Source organism: Lacerta agilis, chromosome 6, assembly GCF_009819535.1.
Source record: "Lacerta agilis isolate rLacAgi1 chromosome 6, rLacAgi1.pri, whole genome shotgun sequence".
Classification (NCBI taxonomy): Eukaryota; Metazoa; Chordata; class Lepidosauria; order Squamata; family Lacertidae; genus Lacerta; species Lacerta agilis.
In genome coordinates, this window is record NC_046317.1 from 95,452,934 (window position 1) to 95,480,115 (window position 27,182).

A 27,182-nucleotide genomic window follows, 5' to 3' on the forward strand; every position below is an offset into this window, starting at 1 on the left:
GGCCTGAATCCCTTGGATTCCGCCCCGCCCCCAAGTCCATAGTGTGCACACAGGAAGCTTCCTTGGTCCATTCAATGCAGTGTTGTCTGTGCTGACAAGCAAGATGCCTCCAGGGTTGGAACAAGGTGTTTCTCAGCCCTGCCTGGGACCTTTGCATGCAGGGCATGTGCTCTGCCACTGAGCTCCAGCCTTCGCCCACTGATGAGTGGATGCTTGATCTCCGTTCAGGAATATGGATGACGTGCTCACAGACTCGGATTGTGCAAGCATCTTTCCACTTGTGTATGCTTCTAACCGTCCTCTTGCAGCAGCCGCTGGCGAATTCTTATATAACAAGTGAGTGTGTGTCCCCTCTCTACCCCCCCCCCCGGAACTGCAGTATCTCAAGCAGAAGATCAGTTTGTTTTTTCATATATCTTGTAAATCATGTGTTTTGCTGCAGTCAAGCGGTCTATAAATTTTATTAAACAAACGAGACTTGATCTTGCTCTGCTGCCTCTTACAAGCCTTCCTGCAGAATCCTTGATTCCATCTTCCCTTTCTTAACAATAGTGGTTTGGCCCCTAGGTTGTTGGCTCCCACCATGTGTGCCAGGGGTACAGCAGGGAAGCAGCACACCAGAGCCGCCTTCCAGCTGCTGCTGGCCTTTTTCATTCAGAGTGAGGTGAGGCAGCAGGGGGGTGGGGGCAGGAGAGGCCTTCTCAGGCAGGGGCATGACATTGCTCTCCCCACACAGTTCCACGACCATGCCAGCTACCTGGTGGACAGCCTGTGGGATTGTGCGGCTGCCTTGCTGAAGGACTGGCAGCTGCTGACTGGGCTGCTGCTGGAGGATCCCCCTGTGGAAGGTGAGGAACAGGTGGGGGGGGGCTGAAGGGACACCTGGAAGCAGTGAAGAGCATTGACACCTCTGCCCAGCTTGCACACGTGATGGTGGAGGTTGGCTCTTGCTGGGCACGTCTGCCAGTAAAGTGTCCAAGGTGAAAAGTTTCAATCTGGTGTGGTCCAGAACCCACCTAGCTCTTCAGTGATCAGCTCACAACTGCAAGGTCTGAGTAGAATCATGGAAGGGGAGGGGTTACCTTGGATCGGGTGTCTGCTTGTCATTTTTAGCATCGCCTGGACACATTCCTAGCAGGTACATGTCCAGCCCTCCTTTGGCTGCTTCCAAAGGTGCCAGGGGAGGAGTTGGAGTGGTTTGCATGTTGGCAGTTTTAAGCAGTTTCTCTGACTGTGAAGAGATGCAGGAGCAGCTTTTGTTCTAGTTGCCTATTTTTTACCTTCACACGTCGAGATGGAGACATAATGGCTGCTTGGTGAAATGAAACCTCTCCTTTGAGACTTCTCGCAGGGTAGGCTAAAGTTGGAGTGGGGAACATACAAGGTGGTGAACTACAACTCCCATCAGCCTTAGCAGGCGTGGCAAATGACCAGGGATGATGGAAGCTGCAGTTCACCAACGTTGAGGTGGGTTTAAAGGGTAGCCCAGACACAGACAGTGTATGAGGTGTACAGTGTGGAACAACTGCATTGCGCAGGCCAGCAAACGGCCTGCAGAACTGCTTGGGTGAGCCGCCTCGCTCCCTGGCTCAGCTGCCGTCTTACTCCACAGGCCTCGGAGACCGAGAAGAGAACAGCCTCATCATGTTCTTGGCAGCCAGTGTGCGGCAGGCCACCGAGGGGCAGCCACCTGTCGGCCGGATCTCTGGAAAGAAGGTAAAGGAAGGGTTGGGGTGGCCGCCTGAGGTGTTCTCAGCTCAGCTCCTGCCCTCCACTGGGCTATTCTTCCCATCCTTTCTGCTCTGCAAGGTGCTTTCTGCTCGGGAGCGCAAGGTGCAAGTGGAGGATCGCCACAGACTCACCCAGCACCTCATCCCCCTGCTGCCCCTGCTGCTGGCTAAGGTGAGCCCTGTGAGGATTGGGGGCCTCACTCTGTGTTACTGGGGGGCATGGAAGCATTCTGGGGTGACTTACGTGTCCCTCCCTGTTGGGGTGTGGGCTCATGGCACTTGACATTCTTGGCTTCTGCAAATGCAGACAAGATGGTTTCCCTTGCCCTGGGCAGTGCCCTCCTGTTCATGGCTCCTCTTGGCTATGCGGGAGCCTGAATATCCCTTCTCTCTGCTCCCTTTGGCCAGTTCTCAGCTGATGCCGAAAAAATGGTTTATCTGCTGGAGGTCCCACGCTACTTTGACCTGACTCTTTACAGCAGTGGCCGTCTGGAAAAGGTGAGGGAGCCCTGAGCCTGCCCCCTCCCTTCGCCAGACCAGGGCTTGGGCGTGGGGCTGGGCCTGCCTTCTCCCCCTAGATAAGCCTGTCCAGAGCTGCCAACCAACCAGGCTGCTGCACTTTCCCCAAGCATTTAGAGCTGCTGCTGGCCCAGCTGTGGGAGGTGATGGAAAAGCACACAGACTGCGAAGTGCTGGAGGCTACTTCTAGGACTCTGCACATGCTCTGCTCTCCAGAACTGGCTTTCTACAGCCGGGCAGATTTTGCCCGTAGTTGTCTGGTAGACCATCTGGCGGATAAATTCCAGCATGAGGTGACTGAACTGTTCCAGGTACAGAGCGCTGGTGGCCGTGACAGCTTGGAATGGTCAGTGGGAAGGCAGTGGCCAGACCACAGATGGGTGGGTGCAGCAGAGGTGCCTGGGAATGGGGTTGGTGGCTGGGTTAGGCAGTGCATGTATGGAGCAATGCTTTTCCTTCATTTCTCCCTCCTCCACATAGGAGGAGTGCTGAGGTGCTGGGTTGCATTCCTGCTTCACAGATAGACAGGGCATCTTTGTCATTGCAGTCCATAGAAGGCCAAAAGACTGCAATGATCAAGGAGGAGGAGAAACGGGCATTGTCAATTAGGTTTTCTTTCTCTTGGTTCCTGTTCAGTCACCCTGCTGTCTGGAGAATGAAGATGTGTACCGTGTGGCTGCCACTCTCAAACGCATTGCCATCCTGCACAGGTGAGCACAGGGAGGAGGGAGAGAACCAGGCAGTCCTGTTGTTCTGCGGGCCCCATCCTGGCTAGCATCCCAGCCCAAGGCTTTCAGACCTGCCGGGGTTCGGTGCTGGAGCTCCCCGTGCGTGAGTTTAAGCTACCCACGCACGAGGTACCAGTTGCGGGGGAAAAGCGGCCAGCGTTCCGTGTGCTTATGAGCACGGGCGCCGGCCAAGTCTCACAATCTGAAGGTAGCTGAGTAAGGCGGAAAATGACTCTGAAGGTGCGTGAGTGAACGAATGCCTCAAAACTAAATGAATGCCTCGAAAACTAATGGATGCCCTGAATCGGAACTGGAACCACTTGTCATTTAATAATAAAGGAAACCAAACCAAGGATGTTATCTAAGTTCTGATTGAAATTAAAAATTCTTAAAAACCTTTACTCTTTTCCCCAAAGGACGACAGACACAGAATCTTTCTTTAGTGGCTTTGGCCAAACCCGCGTAGGCTCGTTTTCTTGCCCTAAGCTAAGTTTCCCTAAGCTCTCAGTCCCTGCGCGCCCAATCTTCCGCGATACTAAACTAAATAAAACTAGACCGATAAATCTTCCGCAAATCTAGCCCTAGGCTAAACCTAAAAGCCTAACTAAAATCTCACCGAAATATCTTCCGCGAACTAAACCTGACTAAAAGAAAAACCCATCCAGCCCATCCAGCCCGCTCCCAAAAACCCTTAAACTAAAACTTGACCTCAACTGAACAAACGTAAAAGAACGTAAAAGAACGTGCCTAAGCGGGGAGCCTCAGCCTTTTATTTGGGAACAGATATGACATCATGATCAATACTTTAACCAATAAAACCACTGTTGCTGCCCTCCAAAAAGGCGGGAAACAGGATAAACGTTCATTGATAACTTTGAAACATTACCGGGACTACAAGTTAAAGGCGGAGTAATCCTAATGGCAAAATGACTCTTCATTCTTACTTTCACTTTCACTTTTAAGTGTAAGGATACGAAAAGTAGTTCTCAATAATCATTAAAATAAACAAATAACCGCGGATCTCTAACGGATCCACGAAGTGTATTCCGACACAGACCCTCCCTCTGCTGCTCTGGAGCAGCCTCATGCTGCTTCTGTTGCATGGAAGGAAGAGGCAAGGACTGTCTTTTGCTTTTTTGTCTGCAGTGCTCATGACCTGACCCCGTGGAATTTCTTTGACCCCTGCATCCGACTCCTGCGCCACACGGTGGACACAGAGGAGATCCCCAAGCAGGTACTGCAGGGTTGCAGGGAGAGAGTGGCTTGAACTGACGAGTGCCCTGGAAAAGTGGAGATGAACATAGGCGCATGTGCTCACAGTTGCATGCCTGTGTGTCATCTCACTGTTGCTACCACATCCTACCATTTTTGGGGGTGGGTGCAGTCTTGCAGCTGCAGAGTGGAAGGCTCCTCCCCACTCCAAAAATTATTGATCTTGCTTTGGCCACTCCCATATCTGCCTGACTTCCTTTGTTGCAGTTGGTCATCTCTGCCATATCCTGTTCATACTTCTCACTCTATTGGGAGCTGTCCCACCTCTGTGCCACTGCCACAGCCTCTGACCCCCTTCCCAGACAGGTGAGCAGGGCTTTTAGAGAGCGTGGGTCTCCCTTTGCACCACCACACGCTCATGACACCACTCCTCCTTCCAGGAGCAGCTGCTCAGCCTGAAGGAAAAAGTGGCTTCCTTCTGCTCCCTCTGTCAGAACTACCTTGTGGACATGGACCCCGGTGTTCAGGAGCAGGTGAGAGCAGGAGACAGGGTTCTTGTGTTCCCCATGGGAGCTGGGATTCTGGTTCTTGCCTACTTCATGAAACACTCAAAAGAGCTGGGCTTCTGCTGTTGGCCACAGGGATGCTTGCTCATCTCTTGTTCACATTCTCTCTTCACATGAGAGAGAGAAGTTGCCAAATCTTAAAAGCCCACTGGCCACAACCCCTTCCTCCTTATTCATGTGGGTACAAGCAGTACTGCCACACAACCTTCAGCATATAGCAAAGGACTCTGATACTCTGGGCAGGAAGCTGAAGGACCTTGGGGCACAGGTGGTCTTTTCATCACTCCTTCCTGTTGAAGGTTGTGGCCCCCAAAAAGAGAGAAATACTGGAGGTCAACCACTGGCTGTGCAGGTGATGTCAGGAAGGGTTTGGCATCTTGGATCATGGTCTCCACTTCTTGAGGAAAGACTTCGGGCAAGAGATGGGCTGCACCTCACAGCAGTTGGCAAGAATGTGTTTTCTAAGAGTCTCACAAACCTGATCAGGAGATCTTTAAACTAGACCCTGAGAGGGAGGGAGACAAATTACAGTCAGAACACCAGTTACTGGGGACAATAACTTCATTGATGGGCAGGAGACTGAGGTGGTGCTCCAGAAACCTGCTAAAGGGCAGGAAACTACAAGAAGGAAGCAGCTGGAGGGAACGACTCATGGTTTCATTTGTTGCATGGCTTGGCCTTGTGCAGCTGATTTGAGAGAGAGAGTGCAATGGTGTTTGGGAGGCAGCAGCCCCAGGCAGGAGTCATGGAGGAGGAGAGGCATTGATTTCTTGCCCCAGCCACAACTGCAATGCAGTGGGTGGGAGCTTCCTTGCCTGTTGCTGCTGGGACAAGGAAGAGGCTACTCCTCTCCTTTGCCTGCCCTGTTGATTCCAGAGGAGGGGAGTACAGAAATGAGGCAGTGTGTCCCTGCTTGCTGCCGTTTTCCTGCCCCCTCCCCCTTCTAGGACTTGCTCCTGAATCGTGCAATGTCCCTTCCTGCCCCCTCACTTTCACTCTGGTTTCCCTGCCAGGCCTTTGTGGTGCTGACTGACCTGCTCATGATTTTCGGGCCTCAACTGCCGTATGGGGGCCACCGCCTGCTCCGGGAGCTGGTGTACGAGCCGGATGTCGCTTTGCAGTCACAGCTAGCTGGCTTCCTTGTGGACCACGTCTTCAACCACGACCAGGTCGAAGGTACTGGGCTGTGCCCATGGAGCCACTGGCTGCAGGAGGGCAGGGGGTCCCTGGGCAGAGCAGCCTCACCCACCCTCCCCCTTGTTGGCCTCAGGCAGCCAGGATGAGATGCTCCAGATTGAGCAACTGCACCAGCGCCGCAAGCTGCTGGCCGGATTCTGCAAGCTCATTATCTACGGAGTCCTGGAGCTGAGTGCTGCCTCAGACATCTTCAAGCATTACTCCAAGGTTGGTGGTGGCAGCGGCGGATGTGCCCAGACTCTTGGCTCTGACATGGGTCCCCTTCCTCTTGCTCAGTGATGTTGCTGGACAGCTGGTTGGGTGCCAGATTAGCCGTTCCTTCCCCAGCAAGGCCCCAAGAGACCCACATCTGGTCCTCCATGTGCAGCTCTGGTGAGCTGCGGTTGGGGGGGGAACTGTTGCTTTCGGCATTATCTGGAGCTGTAATGCACAGCAGCTGCCTGATGGTAGAGGATGGGGACATTCTCCCTCCCAGGCTCCCAAGGGATTCTTTCCCCACCCTGATGGGGAATATGTGTTACAGTTCAAAAGATTGCAGGCTCAGGGTGCAAGTGCAAAGCATTAGGCACGTAGCCAGAAGCGCACTGAACTCATGGATGATCAGGCAGCAGCAGATTTAAAAGACCCTATTACCTCACCCAAAGTCTCGCCACTACTCACGAGGCTGGTCGGGCCTGGCTGGGGGTTTTCTGTGGGCAGGGGATCAATTCTGGCTACCTTTTGTGCAGCATCCACCTGGGGACAAACCCTGGGGTTCTCTGTTCTACATGATGATCAGCAGAGGACTGTCATAATAGCTGTCTTTGACCCGGTCTTTCTGGCATCCTAGCATGTCCCATGTGAAGCACTTTTACCTTGGCAAAGAGCACCAACACAGATAGTCCAACTAGCAACCTTGCCTACCATGGCCTACGTGTGCTTGCCTATCATCTCTGCAATGCACTTACTCCAGCAAAGCAGTTGTCTCTTACTCTAGAGCAGCACATTCCCAGGGAAGCTTCCCAGTACAATCTGAGCAGAAATTCAATATCCTGATTGGCACAAACCTCTTTGCATGCCTGAAAGAAACGAAATATTTTTGGTCACCTGACAATGTGATGTCAGGGGATTGAGGGGTAGGCAGATGGTTGGGAAAGGTTCCATCTGCCTGTGCTACAGCCCAGCCCCTTTGCAGCCTTCACAGCCCAGTGGTCCCAGTCAGACGCATCTCAATGGCCCATGAATGCTGCACTTACCAGGCCTGATGTGTCTCCAGCAGGTTGCCAGCTGCTGTCTAGCTGCCTGACTTTCCAGTTAACCAAAATAGCCAGCCAGTGTATTGTTCACAGAAGCAAAACTTGAAATGCACAAGTCATGGCTCTTGGGTACAAGAGGATGTTTGGAAGCCCATTTCCAGTTATACCCTAGCCAAGGAGTGCTGCCTGCTAGGACTATTGCCCTTCCTTACCCATCCCATAATAGGGAATAGAACTTTCCGTGTTTCTCTATGGCTTAAGCCTCTGCCTTGGTACTGGAGTGACTTTAGTGTTCTTCCCACTGTTGCTTCTTTCTCTGAATCACTCTTTGCCCTCACCAGTCCTACAACGACTATGGGGACATCATCAAGGCAACACTGAATGAGACCCGCCAGATTGACCGGACCGAATGGGCTCACACGCTGCTCCTCACTCTGCAGCAGGTAATGGGGGGAGGACCTTGAGCCAAGAGGTCGTGGAGAGGCCTTGGGTGACGCTCCCTTGCTCTTCCTCCTAGTTGCTGACTCAGCTGCTTCTGGAGCAGGGACCTGCAGGCGTCAAATCGGCCACCTTCCTGGAGATCCGGGATTTGGCACGTCGATTCTCTCTGCTCTTTGGGCTGCACCAGCTGCAGAACCGCTCCGCCCTTGTCACTCTGCATAAGTGAGGATGCTGCTGCTGCCAGGGCCTTGCAGGGTGTGGGAAGTAGTGGGAGGGCAGGATCTGGTCCAAGAGCAGCCAATGCCTGACAGGAAGCCAGCTGAGCAGGTGGAAGGGTGGGACTTGGGAAGCCAAAGATGGCTGGTCCACTGGCTCAGTGCTCTCTGCATCAACTGGCAGTGGCTTTCCAGGGTTCTGCCTGCAATGCACCTGGGCGCAAAGTGGCTGCTTCTGCCTTGAAGCACAGCCTTGCCCAGTTCCCGGGTGTGGGAAGGGCAAGCCAAGAGGGTAGCTCCCCAGGCCCAGGAGGCATCCCTGCTGCACTTTCATTTGCTGTAGGGATGGGATAAAGTTTGCCTTCCAGGAGCAGGTGGCCTCCGACTCCAGGCTGGACCTTATCCACCTGCCCTTCTTAGAGCTGCTGAGCGAGTTTTCTCCACGGCTGGTGCCTCCCGACAAAGCCTTGCTGTGAGTGACGTGCGAGGGAAGATGGGGAGGCTGGGAGGTCCCTGTGCCCCTCGGCTCCTTTTTCTGTTGTTAAGCCTAATGTAGCTCCTCCCTCTGGCAGCCTGTCCTACCTCAAGAAGATCAGCCAGGCGCACCTGTCCTCCCAACGCGGAGAGGAGCACCTCTGGGCCTCGCTCCTGGTCTATCAGCGCTCCCTGAGCCCCCAGGAGGAGACAGCCCCCTCACCAGATGTACCTGCCCAGCAGAAGCCTGGACCACCTGCCAAGAGGCGGCACCTGGATGGTAGGAGGCGGAATGGAGGGGGGGCAGGGTGGTGGTGGTTGTATGGCTGCAGTTGGAAGTGGAAACGGCCATGTTTCTCCTGCCTTGGCAGAGTCCCCTGGGCATAGTGATGCCAGTTTCTCCTCCACTTCCGGCAGCCACTTACAGAGCCCCTTGATGACATCCACCACCCTGCGGAAAAAAGGCCACTCGGCTGCCCAGCTGCTGGGCCAGGAGGACTCAGGCTCCGAGTTGGAGTTTGTGCAGAGGTGAGCTGGGCTGTGGGTGGGCTGGGACTCGCTAGCACCCTCCCTGCAGGAGGCTTGACTTGCTTCTCTTCTGCCTTTTCAGCCAGCCGCAGCAGGGCCGCAAAGCCCCTCGCAGCCAGCTTCAGCCCAAGAACCGTGGTAGCCTAGGCCGGCAGTTGGGGCGGTAAGTTTGTCTGGGCCCTTGAGTTGCTGCAGGCTGGAGAGTGGGCAATAGGGTTTCACCACGAGGCCTCTGCCAATTTAAGTAAGTGGAAGTAACGTTTTCCATGACAGAACAACAAGTGATAGAAGAATTTGTATGCGCTATTTTATGGGTTGTTGGTTTTATTCATTAATATGAATAGTAATTATTACAATAAAGCCAAGATGTTTGGCGTCTGTGCATCCAGAGAGAGATTCCTGTGACCAGACTGTCTTTGCAGGGCAGGTGTGGAAAGGCAGAGAACGCAGAGGCGGGGCAGGCACCAGATTGGAGCCATCCAGACTGCCTCCCCCACCCCCAGAATAAGCTTTAAGTTCCCCAACATGGCCAGGCAGCAAACGTCCCTTTGCTGTGCCCAAGACATGCCTCTGTTTCTGCCTCACAGGCTGACCCTGATGGAAGTGGGAGAGGCGGTGGTGGAAGAGCCAGAGACCAGCGAGGAGGAGGTCGCCTTTGGCAAGGTGAAAAGAAGCCCCTGGCAATGGGGGGGGGAGAGTGCTGCCTGCCCCCAGGTCCCGAGAGCCCCAGCCAGCCTGACCTGCAGCACCTCCTCCTCCTTGCGCCCCCTCGGCTGTTTTCTGGTTTCCCTCTTGGGGGCGGGAGGAAGGGCTGCGTTTGGCTTTGCTGGAGTGACTCCACTTTGGGCAGCAGGCAGTGAATGGGCAGCTGGCCTGCCTGGCTTTTGTCCGCAGGAGTCAGAGCTGAGGCCTCTCCTTGCCTGCAGGATCTTTCCTAATGGCTTCTTAAAGGAGAGATGAGTGGGGCAGAACAAGATGGCTCCCCCTTAACACCTGCTTTCCCTCTTCCTGCAGGATTCCCGATAGGCTCCCCTCCTCGCAGTTTCTCAGGGGGCTCTGCTGCGCTGCCCCTCCTGGGGTTGGAAGCTTCAGTTGCTTGTTGCCAGTGCTGTTTGTCTAATTGACGATCTGGTTTTGGTGCCTTAGGGGGCTCTCCTTGCCCCCATTTCTCAGGGACAGTTTTCGTTGTGTAGCACTTGAGGTTTTGCCTCAGCTCCTCTCACTTGTGGGACACTTTCCATTCTGCTATTTCTGTTCTGCTGTTCCTTCTTGATTGGGTTTTGTGGAGCTGTTGGCTGAGAAATAAAACTGTTTACGGACAACTTTGGGTGCCTGCAAAGAGGCTGCTTTGACGGGGGCCGGCGAGGGATGTTGCATGGTCGGGCCCTAATGCATCTAGCCTGCGCTGAGGCGGATGACATAGGAATCGCTGTGGGTCACATAGCGCACCCAGCGGTGAGGGAGGCTCGGGTGCGGCCCCACAAAGCGCAGGAAACGGATCTGCAGACCAGAAGACGTGTGTGCTGGCACCTCAAAGGAGAGGTTGGCGGGGCCCACCTCCAGCAGCCGCGCCCGGCTCGGCCCTGGCACCTCCAGCTGCAAAACAGACACATGATGGGGCAGCAGCAGCTGAAGGGCCACCATTGTGGGGCTTCCCTTCATTGCTGCACCAACTGCTGGGCCCCCCGGTTAACCCCTTACCTTGAAAAGGGCTGAGAGCTGGGAGCCACCTTGGACTCTGGGAATGACCCACTCGATGGACTTTGTGGAGGGCTGGAAGGTGGCGGACTGCTCAGGACTGCTGAGCTCCTGGGAGAGGCTGGGGGTGGGGGAACAGCCGTGAGAGGGGGAGGGGAGCACCAAGCAGGGGCACAAGGACACCTGCCATGTTGGAAGTGGCCTTTGCAGCAGCCACCCCCCTCAACTTACCTTAGAGTGGCCTTAGGTACAGGCAAGTGGAGGTGGATGTTCACTGCGTGGCTGAAAGAGATGGGACCCATGAGTGGAGCAGAGCAGGGTGAAGTGGGTGCCCCCTTCCTAGTTGCCCCCCCCCGAACTACAGGAAAGGACTGTACCTTTTTGGTGACAAGTCACAGCGAAGCTTGAGGTAGATCTGCACTCTGCAGGGGTGGAAAAGGTGCAGGGTGAGGCAGGGCTGGGGGGGCGCCCCCTTCTCCTCCCTTGCCTGGAGCACTTTGAGGGCTGCTTGAGGTGGCAGCCAGGCCCCACTCACCGGCCATTGGGGTTGTAGTTGATGGTGGGGAAAAGATGGAAGGGCAAGGCCGCAGGGGTGTCGTCCACCAGCTGGTACTGCATCAGGGTCAGCTGCTCAAAGAAGGGCAGGGCTCAGCATGTGGGCTTCTCCCAATCCCCATGGGTCAGCCCCCCCCCCGCTTGCGTTTACCTCCCCTTGGCTGGGGTTCACGCGGAGGATGCGGCTGCGCTCAAATTCGTCCAGCTTGACGGAGCTGTGGAAGGAGCACTCGTCCACCCGCACTGTAGTGCCGTAGCCTGGGGGCAAAGCAAGAGAGGTTTTAGGGGAGGCAGGTCCTGAGGTTCTGTGGGGCGCAGGGGGCACACTCACCTCGCAGCTCAGTCTTGCCCACACAAAACTCTTCAGTGAGGCCAACCCGCATCTCTGCAGGAGAGAAAAGGGCACAGCCTCCATGAGCTCTCCTGGTTCCTCAAGGGGCATTTCCCCCCAGGGAGGAGAGCCCTCACTGCCCCGTGACTCCAAGCAGTAGCTGCTTCTCTTCCTCACAGTTGCTGTGTTTTTATCCTTCAGCTTATTTGCAACTGAGGTTGCCCTGCCACATGGTGATGGGGCAGTGGGTACACTTAACTTGCATAAAGCCTGCCTAGTGGGAAAGTGGGAGGGGGGAACCCCCATTCCCTGCAAGAAATGAACCTTCACAGTAGGGCCAGGGTCACATCTCCCTGCAGCAAAACTCTCTTTCTAGGCACCCCCTCCCCCCAAAAAAACATGGCATGGATTCCTTGGTCACTTTGCACCACCCTTTGTAGGAGCCTCCAGAGACATATCCTGCCCCAGACTGGCAGCCTCTTAAGGAGCAGCCCCCTGGGACAAACCTGCCCCCCCAAGTGGTGTCCAGACAAGCAGGAGGTCCTGGCTTGTCCTCTGAAAACCAGCCAGGCACTTTACTTTCTGATGGGCAGAGAAAGGGAGGCGCAAGCAGAAGCTATCCGAAATGTGAGGGCATTTACTCACCGGAGCAGCCAGGAAAGAAACTCTTGAGGCGGATTTCCCCTTGGATGTCAGTCTTCATGGGGGTTCCCTTGGGAGGGAAGAGGCACAGGGCTCAGGGCCTCCACCTGGGCAGTTCTATGGGTTCAGGGAAGGGCTGTGCAAAAGGGAATCTCTGGCACTGCTTTTGACTTACGTTGGCTGCAATGATGACCGTGAGACGCTCCACTACGTCCAGGAAGACCTCTGGCCGCGAACTCTGGAGGAAGAGACAGGACAGCTCTGCTGGGGCTCTTGCATTGCAGGGGCTCAACTAGATTGTCCTTGGGGATCCCTTCCAACCCTACTGTTCTGCAATTCTGTCCCCACAGTGGCCAGGCAAATGCTTCTCCAAAGCCCACAGAAGGCAAAGCATGACAGCAAGTCCCCCTCTCATGCTCTGTGTTGGGGGCCAGGGGAGGATTCTGGCTGGGTGAAGGTGCCCTTCCTCCTGCTTGCCTGAATCTTCCACCAGTTTCTGGGCCCCATTTGGGTTCTGATACCAGAAGAGACCTTCATGGATCACTGCCTTGTCGTGGCGAAGGGGCTTGAATTACTCAGGGAAGCTATGAGCTATGCCGTGCAGGGCCACCCAAGATGGACAGGTCATAGTGGAGAGTTTGGACCAAACGTGATCCACCTGGAGGAGGAACTGGCAACCCACTCCAGTATCCCTGCCAAGAAAACTCCATGGACAAAGACAACAGGCATATAAAAGTTATGACGCTGGAAGATGAGCCCCTCAGGTCGGAAGGCGTCCAACATGCTACTGGGGAAGAGTGGAGGACAAGTACAAGTAGATCCAGAGCTGATGAAGCGGCTGGGCCAAAGCCGAAAGGACGCTTGGTTGCGGATATGCCTGGAAGCGAAAGGAAAGTCCAATGCTGTAAAGAAAAGTATTGCATAGGAACCTGGAATGTAAGAACCATGAACCTTGGTAAGCTGGATGTGGTCAAAAATGAGATGGCAAGAATAAACATTGACATCCTAGGCATCAGTGAACTAAAATGGACGGGAATGGGCGAATTCAGTTCAGATGACTATCATATCTACTACTGCGGGCAGGAATCCCGTAAAAGAAATGGAGTGGCTCTCATAGTCAACAAAAGAGTGGCGAAAGCTGTACTGGGATGCAATTTCAAAAATGATAGATTGATCTCGATACGAATCCAAGGCAGTCCTTTTAACATCACAGTAATCCAAGTTTATGCACCAACTTCCAGTGCTGAAGAAACTGAAATTGACCAATTCTATGAAGACTTACAACACCTTATAGAAATGACACCAAAGAAGGATGTTCTTCTCATTATAGGGGATTGGAATGCTAAAGTAGGGAGTCAAGAGATAAAAGGAACAACTGGCAAGTTTGGCCTTGGAGTTCAAAATGAAGCAGGGCAAAGGCTAATAGAGTTCTGTCAAGAGAACAAGCTGGTCATCACAAACACTCTTTTCCAACAACACAAGAGACGACTCTACACATGGACATCACCAGATGGGCAACATCGAAATCAGATTGATTATATTCTCTGCAGCCAAAGATGGAGAAGCTCTATACACTCAGCAAAAACAAGACCTGGAGCTGACTGTGGCTCTGATCATCAGCTTCTTATAGCAAAATTCCAGCTTAAACTGAAGAAAGTAGGAAAAACCACTGGGCCAGTAAGATACAATCTAAATCAAATTCCTTATGAATACACAGTTGAAGTGAAAAACAGGTTTAAGGACTTAGATTTGGTGGATAGAGTGCCTGAAGAACTGTGGATGGAGGCTCGTAACATTATACAGGAGGCAGCAACGAAAACCATCCCAATGAAAAAGAAATGCAAGAAAGCAAAGTGGCTGTCCAATGAGGCCTTAAAAATAGCGGGGGAGAGAAGGCAAGCAAAATGCGAGGGAGATAGTGAAAGATACAGGAAATTGAATGCAGATTTCCAAAGAATAGCAAGGAGAGACAAGAGGGCCTTTCTAAACGAGCAATGCAAAGAAATAGAGGAAAATAACAGAATGGGAAAAACCAGAGATCTGTTCAAGAAAATTGGAGATATGAAAGGAACATTTCGTACAAAGATTACCACAATTAAGGACAAAAGTGGAAAGGACCTAACAGAAGCAGAAGACATCAAGAAGAGGTGGCAAGAATACACAGAGGAACTATACCAGAAAGATATAGAGGTCTCATACACCCCAGGTAGTGTGGTTGCTGACCTTGAGCCAGACATCCTGGAGAGTGAAGTCAAATGGGCCTTAGAAAGCCTTGCTAACAACAAGGCCAGTGGAAGTGATGATATTCCAGCTGAACTATTTAAAATCCTAAAAGATGATGCTGTTAAGGTGCTACACTCAATATGCCAACAAGTTTGGAAAACTCAGCAGTGGCCAGAGGATTGGAGAAGATCAGTTTACATCCCAATCCCAAAGAAGGGCAGTGCCAAAGAATGCTCTAACTACCGCACAATTGCACTCATTTCACACGCTAGCAAGGTTATGCTTAAAATTCTACAAGGCAGGCTTAAGCAGTACGTGGACCGAGAACTCCCAGAAGTGCAAGCTGGATTTCGAAGGGGCAGAGGAACCAGAGACCAAATTGCAAACATGCGCTGGATTATGGAGAAAGCTAGAGAGTTCCAGAAAAACATCTACTTCTGCTTCATTGACTACGCAAAAGCATTTGACTGTGTCGACCACAGCAAACTATGGCAAGTTCTTAAAGAAATGGGAGTGCCTGATCACCTCATCCATCTCCTGAGAAATCTGTATGTGGGACAAGAAGCTACAGTTAGAACTGGATGTGGAATAACTGATTGGTTCAAAATTGGGAAAGGAGTACGACAAGGCTGTATATTGTCCCCCTGCTTATTTAACTTATATGCAGAATTCATCATGCGAAAGGCTGGGCTGGATGAATCCCAAACCGGAATTAAGATTGCCGGAAAAAATATCAACAACCTCAGATATGCTGATGATACAACCTTGATGGCAGAAAGTGAGGAGGAATTGAAGAACCTTTTAATGAGGGTGAAAGAGGAAAGCGCAAAATATGGTCTGAAGCTCAACATCAAAAAAACTAAGATCATGGCCACTGGTCCCATCACCTCCTGGCAAATAGAAGGGGAAGAAATGGAGGCAGTGAGAGATTTCACTTTCTTGGGTTCCATGATCACTGCAGATGGTGACAGCAGTCACGAAATTAGAAGACGCCTGCTTCTTGGGAGAAAAGCAATGACAAACCTAGACAGCATCTTAAAAAGCAAAGACATCACCTTGCCGACAAAGGTCCGTATAGTTAAAGCTATGGTTTTTCCAGTAGTAATGTACGGAAGTGAGAGCTGGACCATCAAGAAGGCTGATCGCCGAAGAATTGATGCTTTTGAATTATGGTGCTGGAGGAGACTCTTGAGAGTCCCATGGACTGCAAGAAGATCAAACCTATCCATTCTCAAGGAAATCGGCCCTGAGTGCTCACTAGAAGGACAGATCCTGAAGTTGAGGCTCCAGTACTTTGGCCACCTCATGAGAAGAGAAGACTCCTTAGAAAAGACCCTGATGTTGGGAAAGATTGAGGGCACAAGGAGAAGGGGACGACAGAGGATGAGATGGTTGGACAGTATTCTCGAAGCTACTAACATGAGTTTGGCCAAACTGCGGGAGGCAGTGAAGGATAGGCGTGCCTGGCGTGCTCTGGTCCATGGGGTCACGAAGAGTCGGACACGACTGAACGACTGAACAACAACAACAAAACCAGAAGAGAAAGAAGACCCTCTCCTAGCCCCTTTCTCTGCACTTCTGCCTTTTTTCTGAGCTTGTTGTTGTTGTTCAGTCGTTCAGTGGTGTCCGACTCTTCGTGACCCCATGGACCAGAGCACGCCAGGCACGCCTATCCTTCACTGCCTCTCGCAGTTTGGCCAAACTCATGTTAGTAGTTTCGAGAACACTGTCCAACCATCTCATCCTCTGTCGTCCCCTTCTCTGTCGTCCCCTTTTCTGAGCTACCAAGCCCCAAATACAGCAACTTTCCTCACGGGAGTTGCTCCACATCCTTGATAATTTTGGTTGACCTTTTCTGAACGTTTCCCAGCTCTGCAATAATTTATCTTGCAGGGGGGTTTGCCTAGACGATATTGGGGTACATTCAAACTACAGTTCTGGGATTCTAGGTGCAACAACCAGAACTGAACTTGGTGTGTTGGGTGTGTTAATGCCATAGAATCGCAGGCTGATACCATGGCATTATGATAGTGGTGGTTTCAGATTATGGGTGGGAGACTGAGGCATTTGTTGCATCATAAATGTTTGTTGGCAGTCGGCACAACTCCAGCCCTGCCGGCACCTTTGGGGAGCTTTTGCTGAGTGACTCAAGATACGGGGATCTTACCTGTTCCCCCCGCAGGGACAGGACAGGACGGGCAGCTGCGCAACTGGGGGCCACCTTGCTTTGCTGTGTATCTGCTCCAAACTGGATCCACAAGAAATAATAATTATTGGAAACGGATATTAATCTGAGTCCTGTGAAGCTGAAAGAGTCCTCAACTCTGTGAACAGCAGAGCAGCTTATTGCTGACTCTCAGTGACAGGTGTGTGAGATCTTGAAGAATGCCACAACATCCACATAAGATGCTACAGAACACAAAGAGGAAAAGAGCAATGGCACCCCAACAGGTTTCCATTCACTCCCATGGAGCCCATTTCTGGGTCTCACACTACCAGCCCCACTCACCAGGCCCACTGTACTGAGGTCAAGAAGGCTGAAGGGCTGGCTGAGCACAGGCTCCATCTGGATGAAGTTCTTCAGCACGTCAGGCGCTGTTGTCTGGATGTAGCCATAATCCTGAGGGGAGGGGAGAGTTGTAGGAGCAACCAGTTCCCTCCTTCCCTTCCCCTTTGTGCCCCAAGAGAGAAAACACCTGTAAGCATCTATGCAGCAGGATTACTAGCCACATACACATTTGATCAAAGGAAATCACTTAAGATGGAAAGCCATTAATGGCCATGGGGGTCAAGTGGTAGCCTCCTCACCCCAACTTCAGATAGAACCGGATCCAATGCCAGACTCTGCCCTTTTAAAATGGTTTGCATGAATGGACCCTGCAATGGTCCTATTCTGGTTGGGACCATGGTGCCCCCCTACCCAACTTTCCTGATGAGGTGCCACACATTTTGATCCTTGAAGCTAGATGTGAGGATGTTGGCACCTCTGGTGTCTTCTTCCTCTTAAGCGGTGGATGTCCTTATCCTGCGTTTGATATTGGAGCTTTTTGCACTGGCTGGCCATCCTGACAGGTGTCATTTCTTTGCATGAGGCGACTGGCTTGCTGTCAAAAGGGGCCTGGGTGCACCCCCACCCCCACCCCACCTACCAAGAGCTCATCCAGGAGCTCGTAGATGAGCGCAAAGTTCAGGCTGACCGTCTTCTCACTCAGAGAGCCGCAATAGTCGCGCAGGAGAGTCACCAGCCTGGAGGCAGGAGGGAGTACTGGTGTCAACGAGGGTCCCCTCAGCGCCCCCGGCCCCCCCCCCCCGTGCTCCGCAGGCGGCAGCCTCACCGGTTGAGGAACTCGACAGCTGCAAAGGGAGAGGCGCTGGGCAGCACCGTCGCCACGAAGTACAGCCCGGCGTGGCGCACGTGCGCAAAGTGGAGTCTCTGGCTCGCCTTCTGGAAGGAAGGAGAAGAGGGGTGTCAGTCAGCGTTGCCCCGCTTTCCCTTGCAAGACACAGAGCCCCCCCCCCCCTGCCCGCTTCTCTACCATGAAAACGGGCGCCTGGTCCCCCTGCAGCGCGGCGATCTTCTGGCAAAAGGTGTCGACCAGCTCGGAGTCGCCGTCGCCGCGGACTGAGGAGGGGCGTCAAGGAAAAAGGGGGGAGTCAGAGCCCGCGAGGTCCCCCTGCGCCCGGGGGCCCCTCTGCCCTCCCCTACCCCCTCGAAGCTGCCGGGCGCTGATTCCCTGCCTGGCCGGGCTGTTGTGCGGGCCAAGGAGCGCGCGGAGGATACAGTCCTTGTAAAGGAGGCGGTCACCCTTGGCGGAGAGCACGAAGACCTGAGGCAACATCGTCACGGGGGGGGGGGCGAGCTGGGCACTCTGCACATGCCCCGGAGAGGCCGGCGGAAGGAGCTTTCGGATCTGGGGCGGGGCATATACACCCCTATCATGGAACGCCCCCTATATCCGGGACCTCCGCTCTTTTCGGAAGCGGGCCGCCGTCAAGTGACAGCTTGCCGTAAAGAGGGAGAGGAGGGGGGAAGTCGGTGGGTGGGACTTCTGCTGAACGTGGGGACTGATTGGGTGATGTGGAGGGGGGAGGCGGGCGTTCCTTCCCGTGCGGGGATTGGCCTTCCTGACCGGGAGGAGGTGACGAGGGCGGCCATAGGCAGAATTGGCGCCACTTCCCGCGTCACTCAGTTCCGTGGCGGGAAAAAGGAGAAGGAGGCTAAGCGGCCAAGATGGCGGGAAAAGGTGGAGGCCGCGACTACGCGGAGGAGGCCGGTGAGCGGAAGGGCGGCGGAGGTGGGCGAGGGCGCGGGTGGAGCCGAGCTGACCGTGTCTCTTTCTCCGCAGCGAGGGCTTCGGCGTTCCTGGAGGGCTTCTACCGGCAGAGCGAGGCGGGGAAGGAGTTCCCTTACGTGGAGCAGCTGGTGAGGCGGGGCGCGAGGCGGGCCGGCGCCGGAGCATGTGCAGAGTGCGGTGGCAGGGGCCCTTCCTAGCCCCTCCGCCGCTCACGCCCTTCCCTCCCTGGCTCCTTCCCGGCAGCGGCGGGTGGCGCAGCGGGAGCAGGTGGCGTTGCGCGTGGATCTGGACGACGTGGCCGAGGAGGACCCGGCACTGGTGGACTCGGTGTGCGAGAACGCGAAGCGCTACGAGAAGGTCTTCGCCGACGCCGTAGCGGAGCTGCTGCCCCGGTATCGACAGCGGGAGGTGAGCCTCGGCCCCGCTCCCCATGCCCTTCCCCAGGCTGCGGCCTTGCTGCCGCGGGGAGTTCCTCTGGTGACCGCCGCCTTGCTGCTCTCCTCTCGCCCAGCAGGTCGCCCACAAGGATGCGCTGGACGTCTACATCGAGCACCGGCTGCTGCTGGAGGGGCGCGGGCGGGAGCCTGGCCAACCCCACGACCCCCAAAACCAGTTCCCGCCAGAGCTCATGCGCCGCTTGTGAGTTCCTCTCCTTCCAGTAGAAATGGAAGCTGAGGAGGCAGAGCATGGCTCCTTCGGGGCCAGGGAGGGCAGGGGATGGGGGTGTCCTTTGCCCCACCCCCATCTTACCTCCAGATGTTGCTGCAAAGCTGCAGAGGAGACACCTTAGACACGTGAGCCCCCTTCTGGCTTTTCGGGCAGAGGCAGCTCTCTCCCAGGGCGCCTCATGGCCCACCGTGGTCTCACTCTGTCTCCCCCCGCCCCGTTTCATAGTGAGTTGTACTTCAAGGCACCATCGAGCACCAAGGCCCAGGTGATCCGGGAGGTGAAGGCTGATGCCATTGGGAAGCTTGTGGCCATCCAGGGCATTGTCACCCGCGTCTCTGAGGTGAAGCCTCGCATGGTGGTAGCCACCTACAGCTGTGACCAGTGTGGTGCAGAGACCTATCAGCCGGTGAGGAGACAGCCTTCCAGCGGGAAAGGAAAATGCACAAGGGGGTGATACCCCAGCTGAGGCTCCTTGCACCTGACCCCCCTTCCTCCTCCTCTTGCCTCCTCCCAGATACAGGCTCCCAACTTCACCCCTCTGCTGATGTGCCCCAGCCGGGAGTGCCAGACCAACCAAGCTGGTGGCCGACTCTACCTGCAGAGTCGTGGCTCCAAGTTCATCAAGTATCAGGAGCTGAAGATCCAGGAGCATGTGAGCCTCTGTGTGTTTCTGTCAAAACAATGGGCCCTTCTGCTGCTGTATCCATTTCCCCACTTCCCACCCACAGTGTTCCAGGGGTGGGGTGGAGAGCCAATATCTAGCTTCTCAGCCACCAGTGGAAGCAGCGTGGGCCAGTGGTTGCTTTCACAGGCAAAAGGTCCCCAGCATCTCAAAGGAAAGGTTGTTGGGTTAGTATGATGGGCAGGGGCGTCGCTAGGGGGGGTGACAAGCGACTGGTGGGGGGTGACAAGCGGCGGGCGGGCGGGGGGGGGGTTGACAAGCTGCAGCCCCTCCCGCCACTCCCCACGCAACGCCGGTCACCCTGGGAGCAGCAGCGTTATGACGCACGCGCACAGCGCGATGCCCCGCCCCCAGGGGTGCCTCTTGGCTTGCCGCCCCGGGCAGCCAAGGGGCTAGAAACGCCGCTGATGATGGGGAAAGGCACAATTTTACTTTAAGTGCTTCTGTCTTGCTCCTCAATTCCCAAAATCTTTTAGAGTGGCTTACAATAAAAGAGTAAAAGGCAATGTTAGTTGAGTGGTTAACATGCAGAACTGGTCATTGTGCACATTCACTGGACTCCCTGAGGGTGTGCACATAATCTAGCTATAAGGAAGGAATTCTCCACATTTCCCAGTCAATGTGCACCTGTCAACTGGCCCAAAGTGGTTCTGGTCCTTGGGCCCCAAGGAAGGGCTTCTTTTGGAGCAGCCCTGTGATTGGCTGCCTCCTTCACAGCAGGTGAGCCTGTCCCTTCCCTCAAGCAGGCACTCACCGCTTGTGGAGACTGAGCTATTCCATGTCCGTATCCTTGGGGCACAGCAAGTGACATTCAGACATAACCCAAGACCAGATGCTACACTGGAAACATCAGGCACCCCAAAGCGATTTGCTTAACAAGACAAGCAAGGGAGGAGTTGCTTTCCTGCCATCTCTGCCACAGAGCACGCTTGTCAATGGGCTAGATCCTGCAGGTGCCATTGTGGTGGCTGTGCAGCTGCTGCCTCCACAAGCACCTCCAGGTGGGGGGCAGGGACTCTTTGCAGTCTCTGGGTGCGTGGTGGGGAGGTCTTGGGCAGGTGCTGCGGTCAGAGCAGGCAGGTGGGTGGGTGACTGGATGTTCAGAAACCTCCAATGAAGGTGATGGGCTCTCTTTCATTGAATGTTTTTCTTTTTTTTCTTTTTCTTTTTAAATAATATTTATTGCATTTTTTATAACACAACAACAAACAAACAAGACATAAAAATTTCACAATCCATCACATTGCTATTTTCCATTGTGTGGGAACTTCCCTCAGTCCCCCTCTCTGAGCTACATTGTCCGATTATCTCTTATAGCAGGTTTCTCTTCTAAAATCTTAAATTTAAAAAAAAAGAAAATCAATTAATTCTGACCAAAAGTTAAATCATAAATATTACCGAAAACCTATCTGTACTTCCATAAGGATACATTATATATTACAATACTTCTTCAAATACTCTCTAAGTTTCTTCCAGTATTCTTCCACCCTCTTTCTGGTCGCGGATCCTTCCAGTCATCTCAGCAAGTTCCATATATTTCAGCATCTTTATCTGCTAGTCATTTATCGTAGGCATCTCTTGCATTTTCCAGAATTTGGCTATTAATAGCCTAGCTGCTGTTGTGGCGTACAAAAAGAATGTATAGTCTTTCTTTGGGATCTCGTCTCCTACAATTCCAAGCAAAAAGGCTTCTGGCTTTTTAATAAACGTATTTTTAAACACCTTTTTCAGTTCATTATAATTTTTCCCCAGGAGTCTTTTATCTTGGGGCAAGTCCTCCACATGTGGTAAAAGGTACCTTCTTTTTCCTTACATTTCCAACACTTATTATCAGATACATGATGCATTGTTGCCAATTTCACAAGTGTTAAATACCACCCATCATTTTCCACATATTCTCTTTCAGTACATTGCAAGCAGTAAATTTCATTCCTTTTTTCCACAATCTCTTCCAGTCGTTCAACATAATATTATGCCCCACATCTTTTGCCCAAACAATCATCACTGATTTCACTTGCTCATCTTTCGTGTGCCACTCCAGCAACAAATTATACATTTTAGATAATTTTTTTGATTTTGTATCAAGCAACTGTATTTCCAAACGTGACTTTTCAAATGAGAAAACATTTTTCATGTCCATTTTAAATACTTCTTTAATCTGATGATATTGTAACCAATCATTTAACTTATCTTTAAGCTGTACATATGGCTTTAACATGTATTTATCTTCTAGCTCAATCAGGACATCTCTATATTTTAGCCATTTGGCCTTTGTAGTCAACCTTTTATGGGCCTTAGCCTCCAACGATGAAATCCACAAGGTTGTTTTTCTTTCTAGCAAATCTTTATATCTGATCCAAACATTAAACAACAATTTTCTAATTATATGATTTTTGAAACCTCTGTTGGCCTTTGTCTTGTCATACCAAACATAAGCATGCCAACCAACCACATTATCAAAACCTTCCAAGTCCAAGAGATCTGAATCTTCCAAAGTAAACCAGTCTTTCAACCAGCAAAATGCTTCAGCTTCATAATAAATTTTTAGATCTGACAGGGAGAGTCCACCTCTTTCTTTTGTATCCACTAACAATTTATATTTAATTCTTGGCTTCTTCCCTTGCCAGATAAACCTAGATAATACCTTCTTCCATTCGCTGAAACATTTCACCTTGTCTATTATAGGGATCACTTGGAATAAAAATAACATTCTTGGTAGCACTTTCATCTTAAGATAAATGTTCATTGAATGTTTTTCAGCAGAGGTTGGGTGGCTAGGGATTCTTTATGTATGATGCCTGCATTGCAGGGAATTGGAGTAGATGGCCTTCCTGGTGCATGGGCAGAGGGTCTGGGTGCACTGGAAGAGCAAGGAAGGGGCCCTGCTCTCACCTCCCCCTCCCTCCCTCATAGAGCGACCAGGTGCCAGTGGGGAACTTGCCGCGCTCCATCAGCGTCAGCGTGCAAGGGGAGAATACGCGCCTTGTGCAGCCAGGGGACCACGTCAGCATTACTGGCATCTTCCTCCCTGTGCGGCAGACAGGATTCCGGCAAGTCCTGCAGGTGGGAGAGCAGTAGGTGAAGCTGGGAGGGGTCTGGAGGTGGTGCTGGGGCTCTGGACTGAGCACATCTCTTGCTGTATTGTAGGGCCTTCTATCAGACACATACCTGGAGGCCCACCACATCGTCTGTGTGAGCAAGAGCGAGCAGGAGGAGCTGGGTGGAGGGGGGCTCACGGAGGAGGAGCTGCGCCAGATCACAGGTGAGGGGCGGCTTCATCCTCCCTGCCCCTCTGGCCCCATGGGGCTTGGAAGGGGCTTCCAGGAAACTGGTCGTGGTGTGGAAGTGGTGCTCTGGCCTGCCTTGTATACTCTGGTTCCAAGATGCTTTGGGCAAAATCCCTTCTCAGAAGAGGTACCTCAGAGCTCGCAGCGGAACAGAGGAAGCAGCTGCCTTATACTGAGTTAGACCCAGGGTTTAAGGCAGAGAGTCTTTCCCAGCCCTACCTGGTGATGCTGTTGGCAGGGATTGAACGGGGAAGCTTCTGCATGGCCCTTGGGCAATGACTGTCCAGGAAGACAACCTTGGGGTCATGGCAGAGATCTCGCCCAAAGCGCTGCCTCCTTGTTCCTGGCCGAAGTGAAGCCAGAGTCTTGCCTTGCTGGCCCCTCCTGTCGGCATCTCCTCTCAGCTGGAATCTGGATCGTAACCGCCTCTTTCACACTGATTTGGAGAGTTTCTCTGGAGGTCAGCTGGTCACAGTTGGGGTACTTCTGTCCCTCAAGCAAGATTACTGGCAAACCTGCTTGTGGGGTGGGGGTCTGTCTGTCATCATCCCATGCAGTGCCTCCAAGGCCCTTCGATCCTGAATTGCCCAAGGGGCTGGCATGGTCTGGTTGAGTGCCTGGAAGGTGCAGTGCAGGGGCCCCTCCTTCGGTCGCTCTAGGAGGGGCCCCTGCCCTGCACTCACATCTACCTCCTGCTGACTCTTGCAGAGGAGGACTTCTACGACAAGCTGGCGGCCTCCATTGCCCCCGAGATCTATGGCCATGAGGATGTCAAAAAGGCCCTCCTCCTCCTACTGGTGGGGGGCGTGGACCAGAACCCCCGGGGCATGAAGATTCGGGGTAAGGCCTCCATGGCTGCAAGCAGCTGCTCTTCTGCGCCACCTTCCTCCCTCTGCTGCCATCTCTGCTCTGGGGCCTTTTCTGCAAAGTGCTGCCTTTTCTCTCAAGGGTGGGGAGTTTTCTCCAGAGGCCAGAGACACCCCTGGATAACGTGCCCTCTTCTTCCCACTCCCGGACCTTGTAGGGAACATCAACATCTGCCTCATGGGGGACCCTGGTGTGGCCAAGTCCCAGCTGCTGTCATACATCACACGCCTAGCGCCACGCAGTGAGTACCACTTCAGGGTCCACTGACTGGGATGCTGCATGGGACTGAGCCTGGGACCTTCTGCCTGCAAGGCAGATGCTCTGTCCCTGAGCAGCGCCTGTCTGGCTGACGTTGCAGCTGCTTAGTTGACTTCCTCTGGAGAGGGTCCAGAGTTACCCAGCTCCCGCTAAGGAGACCTACAGGCTGCCATGGTGGGGGGAGCAGGGAATGCAGGAAGAGACCACCTGAGGTCTCCGCTTCAGAAGAAGCTACATGGGGGGGCAGAGGGGTCTGCCCAGGGTCTTCCTTCTCACGGCTCTTAGCCAGATGGGCAGGTTCTATGGAAAGTAATGCTGCTTAGGCCATGAAGGCACACCTGAGCAGCCCCTGGTCTCAGAGGCCACTTCTGCTCCTTGCTTTCAGCTTCCTGCCATGTGTGTGTGTTGGGGGAGAGTACACAAGGCTTTCTCTGTGGTGGTCCCCTTGCCTCTAGAAAGGCCTCGTTTCTGAGGTGTGTCTCACCATGATACTGATGTTGTTTTGTCAGTTGCTCAAGACACCCCTTTTGCCCAGGTTTTGGGGGAGGGCCAAGGCTTATGAGGCCCATGGATTATTTGTGCAGCCAGGGGCCTTATTTTGTGTCACCCAGTGCTTGAAGCTTAGCTCTGGGGATGGATGTTTCCTGCCCTGGGCCCAGGAGCATTGGGTGAGGGCAGAGGAGAGCTGCTTTAGTGACGGGCCCAACTTCTGTCCCGTTCTCCAGGCCAGTACACCACGGGGCGCGGCTCCTCTGGGGTGGGGCTGACAGCTGCTGTGCTGCGTGACCCACTGACGGGGGAGCTGACCCTGGAGGGGGGGGCGCTGGTGCTGGCTGACCAAGGCGTCTGCTGCATCGACGAGTTTGACAAGATGCTGGAAGCAGACCGGACGGCCATCCATGAGGTGATGGAGCAGCAGACCCTCTCCATTGCCAAGGCTGGCATCCTGACCACGCTGAATGCCCGCTGCGCCATCCTGGCGGCCGCCAACCCCACCTATGGCCGCTACAACCCCAAGCGCAGCCTGGAGCAGAACATCCAGCTCCCGGCTGCCCTCCTCTCCCGCTTTGACTTGCTGTGGCTCATCCAGGACCGGCCGGACCGTGACAACGACCTCCGGTGAGCAGGGGCTACCAGGCGCTGCAGACGAGCCCCCCCCCCCCCCCCGTTTTGCTGCTTTTTCTTAATGGTTGCCTGTTTCCCACAGTCTTGCCCAGCACATCACCTACGTGCACCAGCACAACCACCAGCCCCCCTGCCAGTTCCAGGAGCTTGACATGGGCCTCATGAGGTGAGGGGGAAGGGCTTGCCAGCCCCAGGGGCCACACAGTGCCTGAGCATTGGCGCATAGTGCAGGGAGGGCGGCTCCCAAGGAGGCCTTGGGTCAGGGCTCGTCTCCTTGTGTCTCCTGCCAGGCGGTACATTGCCATGTGCAAGCAGAAGCAGCCAGCAGTGCCTGAGGCTCTGGCAGACTACATCACGGCCGCTTACGTGGAGATGCGTAAGGAGGCCTTGTCCAACAAAGACACCACCTACACCTCAGCCCGCACCTTGCTGGGGATCCTGCGCCTGGCCACTGCCCTGGTGAGTAGAGAAGAGCAGAGAGTCCTGCAGCAGCTGACCCAGGCCAGAAGGAGCCACCGTAGCCCCATGTCCGGGAGCCCAGCTGGCTGCCTTTTCTGGGAAGCCCACCAGCAGAGCCTCAGGGCAGCAGCAGTTCTCCCCACTTACAGTTGTCAACAGCTGCTACCCAGCTCTGATGATGGAGGTGGAACATAGCCATTGCAGCTAGAGGCTACCAGTAGCCTTTTGCTTCCCCCCGGTTGTGTCGTCCTTTTAAAACCATCTGAGCCAGAGGCCACGAGCACTGCATCTGTCTGCTCCAATTCTTCCAAGGTTCAGCTCTCCCCTCCCCCACCCCAAAATAAAATAATTGTAGTTCTGTCATATCTAGTTTCCTCCCAGCAACTGTAGTCGTAGTCTCCATGCTGTCCTCTGGCTAATACTTCAGAGGGAAACAGGTTAATCCATCCCAGGCCACCTGCTCCACTCTCACTTCCAGAAATTTGTGTGTATACAGCAGAAATTGCAGTGGGCCAAACATCTTTTTAGAATACTTTGCTTCCCTGTATTTCTTTTTTTAATCCTAAGAAGCCCACTTAGGGTTGACCGCTGCAATTCTGGTGCCTGCACTGAAAGGGTTTCAATGCAGCGGCAGGACCTTGCAGGGCATCGCTTGGTGGTTTGGAGCAGGAAGGGAACTGTTTCTTCCGTGCAGTGTTGGTGGGACCGTGGGTGAGCCGGCTGACATTGTGGGACTCCTCTTTAGGCTCGTCTGCGGCGTGTGGACTTGGTTGAGAAGGAGGATGTGAATGAAGCCATGCGCCTCATGGAGATGTCCAAAGACTCCCTTCTGGCAGACAAGGGGCAGCCAAGCAGGTATTGTATTTTCACTCCCTCATGCTGTGGAGCGGGGAAATCAGACTTCTCTTGTGCTACTGGATTGACCTTCCCCTTTCCCCCCTCCCACTGCAGGACACAGCGCCCCTCTGAACTGATATTTGCAGCCATCAGGGAATTGGTTCCGGCTGGGGGGCCTCGCTCTGTGCACCTGGCGGCAGCTGAGCAGCGCTGCGTCTCCAAGGGCTTCACTCCTGCCCAGTTCCAGGCTGCGCTCTCCGAGTATGAGGAGCTCAATGTCTGGCAGGTGAACCAGAAAAAGACCCGCCTCACTTTCGTCTGAGCCCTGCTAGCCTGCAGGAGGCGTCTTGGTGCCTGCTCTCTCCCACCTTGGGTTGGACCTGGGCTGGGGGAACGCTTGCAGGGTGTC

The 27,182-nt window shown here is 53.7% G+C and overlaps 3 protein-coding genes across 5 annotated transcripts in view; 2 read left to right on the top strand and 1 right to left on the bottom strand.

Annotated features, from left to right (window-relative positions):
- Positions 1-10,164, top strand: part of LOC117049285 (cohesin subunit SA-3-like) — a 32,009-nt gene extending 21,845 nt beyond the window's left edge. The window contains exons 13-32 of the mRNA XM_033154023.1: positions 229-336; positions 568-664; positions 737-848; positions 1,613-1,716; positions 1,810-1,902; positions 2,139-2,228; positions 2,360-2,560; positions 2,886-2,959; positions 4,124-4,211; positions 4,457-4,555; positions 4,630-4,722; positions 5,769-5,931; positions 6,026-6,159; positions 7,529-7,630; positions 7,705-7,850; positions 8,187-8,315; positions 8,416-8,597; positions 8,689-8,845; positions 8,928-9,008; positions 9,433-10,164. Of these exons, the coding sequence (XP_033009914.1) occupies positions 229-336; positions 568-664; positions 737-848; positions 1,613-1,716; positions 1,810-1,902; positions 2,139-2,228; positions 2,360-2,560; positions 2,886-2,959; positions 4,124-4,211; positions 4,457-4,555; positions 4,630-4,722; positions 5,769-5,931; positions 6,026-6,159; positions 7,529-7,630; positions 7,705-7,850; positions 8,187-8,315; positions 8,416-8,597; positions 8,689-8,845; positions 8,928-9,008; positions 9,433-9,805 (2,626 nt within the window). The 3' untranslated portion in view covers positions 9,806-10,164. The remainder of the gene's footprint in view (positions 1-228; positions 337-567; positions 665-736; positions 849-1,612; positions 1,717-1,809; positions 1,903-2,138; positions 2,229-2,359; positions 2,561-2,885; positions 2,960-4,123; positions 4,212-4,456; positions 4,556-4,629; positions 4,723-5,768; positions 5,932-6,025; positions 6,160-7,528; positions 7,631-7,704; positions 7,851-8,186; positions 8,316-8,415; positions 8,598-8,688; positions 8,846-8,927; positions 9,009-9,432) is intronic.
- AP4M1 (adaptor related protein complex 4 subunit mu 1) lies at positions 9,949-18,144 on the bottom strand. The gene is made up of 15 exons (XM_033153956.1): positions 18,076-18,144; positions 17,831-17,916; positions 17,630-17,739; positions 17,444-17,540; positions 16,804-16,914; positions 16,462-16,542; positions 12,247-12,309; positions 12,075-12,141; positions 11,430-11,483; positions 11,250-11,356; positions 11,079-11,170; positions 10,921-10,965; positions 10,775-10,825; positions 10,547-10,664; positions 9,949-10,441 (listed from the first exon to the last, which is right to left on the bottom strand). Exons 1-15 carry the CDS (start codon positions 18,131-18,133, stop codon positions 10,241-10,243), a joined length of 1,341 nt encoding a protein of 446 aa, XP_033009847.1. The 5' UTR covers positions 18,134-18,144; the 3' UTR covers positions 9,949-10,240.
- Positions 18,145-18,424: 280 nt separating this feature from the next.
- On the top strand, positions 18,425-27,175 carry MCM7 (minichromosome maintenance complex component 7). 3 transcript variants are annotated; one of them, XM_033153958.1, is made up of 15 exons: positions 18,425-18,568; positions 18,641-18,717; positions 18,833-18,997; positions 19,104-19,228; positions 19,484-19,664; positions 19,773-19,910; positions 22,854-23,003; positions 23,088-23,202; positions 23,936-24,067; positions 24,252-24,335; positions 25,078-25,471; positions 25,560-25,643; positions 25,768-25,936; positions 26,682-26,791; positions 26,888-27,175. In XM_033153958.1, exons 1-15 carry the CDS (start codon positions 18,526-18,528, stop codon positions 27,093-27,095), a joined length of 2,175 nt encoding a protein of 724 aa, XP_033009849.1. In that variant the 5' UTR covers positions 18,425-18,525; the 3' UTR covers positions 27,096-27,175. The 3 variants fall into 3 exon arrangements, with proteins under 3 accessions (XP_033009849.1, XP_033009848.1, XP_033009850.1); XM_033153957.1 differs by having other exon boundaries at positions 18,426-18,568; positions 19,101-19,228; positions 26,888-27,174; XM_033153959.1 differs by lacking the exons at positions 18,425-18,568; positions 18,641-18,717 and having other exon boundaries at positions 18,850-18,856; positions 26,888-27,174.
- The last annotated feature ends 7 nt before the right edge of the window (positions 27,176-27,182 follow it).